Source organism: Bactrocera latifrons, unplaced genomic scaffold (assembly GCF_001853355.1).
Source record: "Bactrocera latifrons isolate USDA-ARS-PBARC rearing strain unplaced genomic scaffold, ASM185335v1 scaffold_455, whole genome shotgun sequence".
Classification (NCBI taxonomy): domain Eukaryota; kingdom Metazoa; phylum Arthropoda; class Insecta; order Diptera; family Tephritidae; genus Bactrocera; species Bactrocera latifrons.
The window spans coordinates 196,024-205,978 of record NW_017537107.1 but is presented as its reverse complement, the minus strand read 5'-3'; the positions used below and the strand labels follow the sequence as shown (position 1 = coordinate 205,978).

At 32.2% G+C, this 9,955-nt stretch overlaps 1 protein-coding gene across 1 annotated transcript in view; it reads right to left on the bottom strand.

Annotated features, from left to right (window-relative positions):
• Positions 1 to 4,518: 4,518 nt before the first annotated feature.
• Positions 4,519 to 9,955, bottom strand: part of LOC108973086 (plasma membrane calcium-transporting ATPase 2) — a gene marked incomplete in the record, with an annotated part of 169,641 nt that continues 164,204 nt past the window's right edge. The window contains 1 exon segment of the mRNA XM_018940107.1: positions 4,519 to 4,795. Coding sequence (XP_018795652.1) covers positions 4,574 to 4,795 — 222 coding nt within the window.

The following is a 9,955-nucleotide window of genomic DNA, read 5'->3' as shown; positions in this document are numbered from 1 at the left end:
TATAAGATTTAACTATTATAAAATATAATAAAAAAAAAAATAGTAAAAACTTGTGTTTTTTTATGGTGAAATCGGCCAATCACTTTTAATAGCATACTTTTAGGCACCTTTTAAAGTTAAAATAAACAAAACTCTAATTTATTTAGCACCTGGTCGACCCCTGGTATTGAAATTTTTACCACATTATCTAAATTTCTTTGTTAAGCCTTGTCTTGCTTCAGCTCTCTACTACCATTAGAACCATTTATGGCCGCGACCCCATACAAGCCGGACCACTGTGCACTGCTGACTTCACTCTCACGGCGTAGCAGTTACAGGCGATTGTACTAATTTGTAGCAAGTTGGCTTTATCCCACCCTTTCGAATAGAACTCTTATAACATCACCTTTCATACAGGAGAAGAACGATATATATTATTATGTATGTATACGTAGTATAATAGAAACTACCATATGGGAACATAGTTTGAGCTTTGCTTATAAATTGGATACATCTGGTAGCTAAATTAAAATAATGTATATACGAGTATTTATACCTTGGGATCAATTTGGCCCAGGCTGAGCTAAGACTCGGTTAGGATGGCTTCCATTGCCTATAGAGAATTTTGTTTGTTTCCGGTTTCGGCTCATTTTTAAAGCGTCATGATTTTGACAATTTCGACGTCATAATCATAAACCTAGGTTTCTTGCTACCTAAAACAATAACCAAAATATATTGAGTCAATCTATAAGAGAGGTTACTCTGCTATCTTGACAATGTTATCATAATTAACAGAAGTGGATGGACGACTCGCATGTGGCAAGTTTTTGAAGTTGTTGGCAACATTACATACAGGCCATATAAACACCGAATACGATGAAGGCAGTGGACCTTTGGTGTTAAAAGTAAAAAAACTAGAAACTGTTTTCGATGATCCTTGATAATAGCAAATCAATGAAAACGGATTTGGCCACCGGCGATCCATAGACTTCAGACGAATGTTCGCTGGTAAGAAAGGGCTGATTATTTTGAATAGCAAATTTCAAAGTATTTTCTACACCATATCCAAAATATTTAATTAACAGAATTAATAAAAATAAATATAAAAGTACCAGTATGAAATGAACGTTTTTTTGGTAAGTAAAATACTAATATTAAAAGGGAGGGTAAAAAAATGCAACTAGTAATTTACGTTTTTTGAAGCAAACCAGACAACCATTTTTCGACTTCTGCGTAGAAATCGAAATACTGCACAGCCAATGCATATCCCATTGATGAAAACAAGTTTAAATCGCACGGGGCTAAGTTTGCTGAATACGGCGGGTGGGGGTCATTATCTCTGAAACGTGGGAAACATCCTTTGCATGTTGCTTGTGATTGGGCATGATTACCAAATGCCTCGGCAAGTATTCGATGGGACTCTGCTGCAGTTTTCTTCATATGAAAAAATTAATGCTTTCCGCAAATCATCACGGTGCTAATTTTGACACTTTCGACACAATGAAAAAATATGATATTTGTTCAATGGCCATGTGTACATGTAAAAAAGAAAGTCGTATTAGTTATAATATTTACTTGTATAACTCAAGAACGGCTGAACCAATTTAAATGAAAATTTGTGGAGTACTAGGCTTACAGCCAGGCTACAAACAAAGGATATTTTTTTTATCTCTTTATGTTTAAAATCAAAGTCTCTTACAAGAGTCAATGATTATTTTCAAAATTCTTTTAATATATCAACTCGTAATACACTTACCCAGGAAATTTCATTTTCATCACTATCTTACTTTACTGGAAAATCACGGTTTGAGTCGTTTGCCTCGCTTGGACAGTATAAAGTAATAAATACTATTTGTTGATGTGTCGCATGTGCTGAAATTAATAAATTTCTGTTGTATTCAGCGAAGTTGTGTTGCTTTATATGAAAAAACGTGAGTTTAATCATCTGCATTATTAATAAAAATGTGTTTCGATGAAATAATAATCATTATGATGTCCTTACTCAAAAATGTTTTAATTTCTCCGTTAAACTGTAAAATCTATAATATTTGCGTAAAATACTCTTAAAAGGAAGTATTCTACGTTATGAACGAGGATTTGACTGTAAAATTTCAATAACTTTTACAGTCACTGTTTTTTTCAACTCTTCTGTAGTTAGTGTGCGATGTGTTCAATATATCACAACAGAAAATAGCATTGATAGTTGCATCGCTAAGACATTGCGACTATTTTGTTAGATGGTGAGCGAACGACGCATAGATATTCATAATAAACCAAAAGCAATATCTAACATAAAAAATATCGAAATTGCAGTGTTGGTAAAAAGTTCAATTATAATTAGGTGAATGCATAATGGCACACAAATATTTTCGAAACATTGCACTGAACAATGTAAGATTTAAACGACAACTATAAAGTTTTCGGTGGTCCTGTCTTATCACTGTCTGAAGACTGCCGGCAGCCCGGTTATTCTTTGATGATATTAACTAATATTTTAAGAAATCGTTTGTATGATATTGAGCCACTCCAATTGACCATAAATATGTGCAAATATTTGCAAACTAATCTTCCCTCAGAAGTACATCATACAATTTCAAGATATTGGGAATGGTAGAATAGAACTGCAACCATATACGCAGTGTTATATACTGCCTTAAAATTTCTGTATTCTTATTTACGAAAAAATATATATTAAATGAGAGTATATTCCTGAAAGTAAAAATGAAATGTTTGAATCATAACTAGCGCAGTAATCGGGCGGGCACAAAAATGTATAAGTTCACGAAATTAATGTTCAGTCACATCAGTTATTGCCAGGCTATCAGATGTATTTTAAAACATTGGCTACTATTGTTAATGAAAATTAATACGTAAATTAGCTATGTAGATAAAACCGGAATTACATTACGTAATCTTCGATTAAAAATTGTTTAACTAATATTATTCAGCGTATTTTTAATACACCACTATTATGAAAGGATACATTTTTGCTAATGAAAAAGATTACAGGAAATATTACTGTAGCAACCATTTTGGCTGGAAAAGTAAGTAAAGAAATGGTCCTCTTGCTAAACAAACTTGAATATAAAATTAATAAATTAAAAAATCTAATCAACAAATTAATATGAAGCATTTTCAAAATTGGAACTAATCCACATTTCTCTTACACCGGAAATAAAGTTTTAATTTTTATTCGTAAGTACAATTTTATTGTATTGAATAATTTTTAATAAATGTAAGCCACAGCGGAACGTAAACTGGATCCTCTAGATTTATAATAAAGCTAAATTTTTAGTCATAACATAAAATTATTTCACATTATTTCTTCTTGAAAACCAAACTATAAAAAAACTCTTTATATACATATGTTTTCAAAATTGAATTACTTTCATTTCCATGCCAGCATTCTTCAACATGCCTATTATTGCATAAAACTTTATTCATTTGTGAGGTACTGAAAATGAAGACAAAATTTTCCATGCACTCTTCAATTTTTTTTATTTATTATTTTTCATAAAATAACGTTTAGACTTAGGAGTAAATTATTGTTTATTGGCAGCTGAACGAAATTCTATGTAAAATTGTTATGTACTAACAAAGCACAGGGCTCGTACATATGTACATAAGTATTTAATATTATAATAGCAGTTAGGTGAGTCCAAAATAAAATAATAATGCATAATAATGTAAATATACACAATACGTATACATTTTAATATAATTCATAAGTTTATTAAGAGTTTTTGCATATTTGTAATATGTTTCAAAAATATGTATAGAACGGACTACCGATTTCGAAATTACAAATTATTTACATGTAAACATACATACTGTTTGTTTAGGCATTATTCTCGATATCATTACAAAAAAACTGCAAAGAACAACTTAATGCTTCAATTTTGGTTAAGTCATCGAATAAGGATAGTACAAAGATTATAATTTCTTTTTACACTACTATGCGCATTAAGTCTTCATATTATGTCGTGGCTGCTACAGTTATTATTTAATATCATTGCTATTATAGTTCTTATATTATGTTGTTATGATTTATGTATTTATTTATGATTGTTTAAGTTTAATTTATTTAAACTAAGTATTTAATTACATTTTTTGCAATTTATATAATTTGTAATAAATTTATTATATGTATATGTGTAATTTTTATATATGTATATTGGTATAACTCATATTATCGAGTTTAGCATGATTAATTTGTCTTGCTTTTATTTTGTTTAATTTTAATTGTAATTAGTTAATTTTACTTTATTACATTACAGCATATTTTGCTAGATTTTTAAGGTCAAATATTCGTGAATGAAGTTTCAACTGAGAATTTAAAAACAATTTTCTTAACATTTAGCTGATATATTCATAATGGCCACTTACACTCTTTTTATATATTTAGGTTTTCCGACCACAAACTAAAATTTTGTTAACTCAATTAAATTTATTCTCTGCTTATATGTATATATTCCACTTGCCATGCTGTTCGGTACTATTATTAGGTCTTTGCTTCTTTTGCTGTTGTTGTTTGTGTAATTTCTGCCTTTTCCATTTACACTGTCATCAGTATGAGTGTTGGCTTGTTGCTCGCTTAAACTGCTGTCTCTGTGTGGCTGTGCGAAGATAGTCGCTCCACATCTATTTCTGGTATAGTCAATTCATCAGGTATATTATCGGCATATTCTATGGATGAAGTCTCTGACAGACGTTTGCTCAAAGAAGATTGCTTGCGTAACACTTCAGCTAAGGAAGTGTTGGTGTGTTCACCGTAACGGCCATCAAGTCCTTGACGAAATGCGTTGACCACGCGAATCTAATTTTCCCAGATATATATAGAAAATGAAAGTACAAAAAAAGGAATTTCGAAAGATGGAGAAAAATAAAAGGAAGTAGGATTGGTGGTGATGTTTACAGTCGGCCGTATTATTGATTGGTTGTATATGGTGATGAGCCGTTGGTAAATAGCACACAAATGTATTGGAACGAAGACACATATCACTCGCACCGTGCATTGGATTGAGCATATGTATGGACGTGATTGTGAATGGGAGTATGATCACGGACGTAACACAATCATATTTATCCCAACATTGAAATTGTTGGTATATTCAAAAGCGAGTAGGGAGAGAAAAAGATAAGATACAAGTAGAAATTGTATGTGTTGAATAGTAATAAATATTATTGTTGTTAGAAGTAGCTAATATCGGAATATTGTCGTATAAAAACAAAAAAATAAACAAATGCTTAAAAAACGCAAATAATTACACATTCACACCGTGACGAAAGCGATTAGTAATGCAAAAAAAAAAAAAAAATACATAAGAAGTATGTTGTAAAATTTATTTATATATTTTGTTTATCTTTCAATAATAATCAATCAAAAAATATACAAATAAAAAGGAAAGGTAATGCAAACATTTTATTATTATTCGTACCATCAGTATATAAAAGACGTATTAGTAATTAATTATACTATCGCAACATGTTGCACAATGTACTATATAATCGCTGTGTACAGGTAATGTGTTTGTAACACATAAGACTAATCGAGACAAATGTAGAGTTATATATTATGTAGAGATTACAGACGAAAGTTGTCAGTCTGTTTGTACGTACAAGTGATATGTTATGTAAAATTAAGATGCGATGAAACTTGGTCAATGTAATCCTTGCCACCCTTGGGAAGTATGTATTTCAAATGGGCGAAATTCCACCATTCCTCTGCACATAAAATGCCGTAATACAAGTATGGCGGCCATTGCTGATTTGCAACTTTATAAGCAGTAGGAGTTACCCCACCCTTAGTAAGTTTTATATGAGCTCATATATAGTAAAAATTGTTGAAATCAGATGATAAAGACGAAAACCTCACATATACCGGTTATACATATATATTTATATACATATTGTATATAATCAAAACACCTAAAACTGCGATAACTCACTATTAAATACGTCAGAAGCCTTTAATTTTCTATCCTTGAAATGGATGTAAAACTTAGAGATGCAACTACACCTAATTCTCATATATCACCATTTTAATTTCCCCTTATTATTTTACTTTAGAGCTCATTAATCAAAAACCAATGAAGGTACCCGAATAAAGCTTTGCCCCAGCTTCCATATATAGTAATTGTCGTTAATCTCGCAGACTTTGTGCCGAATATGTAGGGCAATGTCTGAGTTTCGATAAATTTGATATGAAACTTCATCTCGAATATATAGTACTTGAGAAATATGCTATCAGTCCAGACCTTCCCTAACCCCAATATATTTGAGTGATTTCCGACCTTCCTCTCACTTACCGTTTATATTGATTAAAATCTGTGATATTTTAATGAATTTAAGTAGATATGCTTTAGCCATTGGTCTATACTTAACATACTTAATACGTGACCTGGTCTACAGAAAGGGCGCTTAGGTGTCAAAAAATCAATTTTCACTTTTTATTTGATTCGGATGGAAGATGAGACGCTTTTTTTTTAACAGCTGTTTCCCAGAAAACTAGTTTTCGCACGTTAGCTCCCTTTTCGTAGACTAGGTCACATATAAGGATTTTCGTCTCACTGTTTGAATTTTTTTCTCATATACCAAAAATACAAAACTTGGCTGTTTGGTTGAGTTGATATCATATATACTATATTATATCTTATTTAAGTTAAGTAGTTTAAGTTTAATGTAAATATTTCAGATAAGAAGCAAGGAGTAATTAAACTAAGCGATAATGCGACCTAAAAGCTACAAACAATAATATATACGCATATAACCCACGGTTTTGAATGAATGAATGTTGAATTGAACAACCAAATTAGCTGAGCACACAGCACAGTGCGAAAATGGATGAAATCGGAGGATAACCCCGCTCACTCCCCATATAACGGTACTGTTCAAAACTACTAAAAGCGTAATAAATCCGTAACTAATTATGCCAGAGACATTAAATTTTACCTCCGAAATGGTATGAGATGGCTTTATGAGAACTGATGTGAAAATTTAACATTGGGCCTGGCACCGCCCACTTCTTAATGAAATCCCATATCTCAGGACCAACCGGTTTCGACTAAATTTACTACGTATACTACAACCACATCTACTTCTCCTATAACACAATTTAAAATTCCATTTCCATTTAACTTTCCAGTACACACATTAAGAAGCCATTAATAAAACGGAATAAAATTTTACAATAGTAACTGCCTTAAAGTAGGGCACCTTTTGACCAAAAATTGTCTAAAACTAACCAAAACTGTTCAAGACCATAGGTACCGAATATGTGGACACCAGTTTTAATAGATGACTTCTGACCGAAATTATCGGTCAATGTGTGAGATACATAATTCAAGGATAATCCCATTCTGATAATGGTATGTCCGTATGCCAAAAATTGGTCGAATTGGCCCAACACTTCCCTAAGCCTCATATACCTAATATAAAGATTTTCGATTCGAATTTTTGCAAGTTGCAAAAGTAAATGTTCGGTTCCACCCGAACAAACCTCTTCCTTACTTGTTTAATAAAAAGTTTTGACTACACCAAATTTCGATTCTCGCAAATCCTAAAATGATCAGTTACACCTCAAAGTAGCCCCAATTTTCTTGTTTTTATTAATTCGTTTTATTGTTTTTCAAAATATTCTCCATCAAGATTTATACACTTTTGCATGCGCTCAAACCAATTTTCGAAGCATTTTTCCCACTCCGATTGAGACACCTCCAAAACATGGTTTTTGAATGCTTTAACAGCATTTTCTGGCGACGAAAATCGTGTGGGAATAAAAAGAAGTCATTATAGTTTTGTTCTCCTAATGGTTGTAAGCATCATCTAAAACTAATCGAGATAGATATAGATAGTCTGTCCATCCGTTTGTGCACGCTTTGACTTGAGTAAAAATTTAGATATCTTGATGAAACTTGGTATGCAGGTTTCTTAGTACAAAAATGGTTCGAGTTCGAAGATGGGCGTCATCGGACCACTGACACACCCACAAATCGCAATTAACCGACAACCTATAAAGTGCCATAACTAAGCACCTAATTAAGATATGAAATTCTTATTTGGCACATATGTATGTGGGAAAAATAATGTCCATATCCCCTAAACGGCTTAAGCTACAACAAGCAAAATTTGCTGAGTACAAATCTTACACAGCACGGTGCGAAAATGGATGAAATTGGAGGAAAACCCCACTTATATAACGGTACTGTTCAAAACCACTAAATGCGCGATAAATCAATAAACGACTGTGTCAGAGACGTAAACATTTTTCACCGGGATAGTATAAGAAAGCTTAATGGGAGCCGGTATGAAAATTGGACGATAGGCGTTGCAACGCCCACTTTTTGGTGAAATCCCATACCTCGAGATCCACCAACCAATTTCGACAAAATTTGGTACGAGGCATTTTTTTCATATTCTTATGTCGCGTTATGAAAATGAACGAACAATAACCACGCCTACTACCCAAACAGCACAATTTTAAATTCTTCCATGTAACTCGTTCAGTTTCCAGTACACAAATCAAGAAGAAATTAATATGACGGGATTATAGTTGGCACGAATGCAAATATAACACCTTCTGACCAAAAATTGTTCAAATCCAACAAAAACTGTTCACGCCGCTAGGTACCGATAATTTAGACCCCGGTATCTATAGCTGACTTAGAAGATATCTGGGTGAAAATGGGTTGAATTGGGCCAATACTTCCCTTAGTTCCCATATATCTAATATAAAGATAATCGTAATTCCGGGTGAATTTTTACCGCATATATCGGCAAGTTATCTGAATGAACATGAGTGCATTAATAAATTTGAGTGAAAACTTGACTTCCCCCATATTAGTAATATCAGGATTTTCGAACATCCGACTGACTTTTCTCTATATGATTAATTTTTTAGTATGTGACATGTTAACAGTTTGTGGTATTGGGAACAATAGATAAAATGTGATCGATACTACCCCAACTTCCATATACTACTTATAATGGTTTTCGTTTTTCTAACAAACATTATGTGTCTCTCAGTATATGAGTTATATGTGTATGTATAGTATATATATGTACATACATATGTATATAAAATTGCTTGGATTTCGATCCAGAGGTTGACGTCTTACATCTGAAGGTGTTTCCCTTGCTTTGATTCCTGAAAGTTGCAAGAGTATAAAAGGTTCGGTTGCACCCGAACTTAGAGCTTCCTTACTTATTATATTATTGTTTGGGATAATTATAAACAGCATAAAAATACACAAACAAAAACAATAACGGTGATAAGTTTTAGCACATTCAACAATAATTTCAATGCTCAGACAGTAAACGATTAACAAAAACCAATTTAAGATGGACACGTGCGTAATCCCCAGCGAACATACACAGGATGTACATCACATTTTTCGTGCAATGCCATTGGAGCCGTTGTAAATACTTTCGCATAATGAAATACATATATACATAGAAGTCAAAAATATTATAAAATCAATATTATGTACATATATACATATGATAAGATACAGCCAAAGTATAACCAAAATGTGTATGGGCAAGTATGTATTTATATCTGTCATCTAATATATACGAGTATATATTATATAACAACACCTACCATAATATAGATATACACACATACTATGTAATATATAAACTTAAGAATAACCACTCACACATGCGATATAAAAATATTTCTTAAATGTTCAGCCGACCGAATGCATGTGCTCTAAATTATTATTTTGGGCACTTTTCGACAATTATAGGCACGATCTCATTTCGTAATTTTTCGGCAGAATACCTGGAAAACAGCTCGGTAGATTTTTTAACCACCATTTTTTTAATTAACAATTGCTTGTTAGGTTTTCACGAAAAGCTGGAAAGTTTTATCCTAAGGCCGGCATTTTGTTAATATAAAAAAGTTATAATTTTTTGTCCTATTGCAAAAATAATCTGAAATTTCAATTTTTCATGACTCTGACTACACCTAACT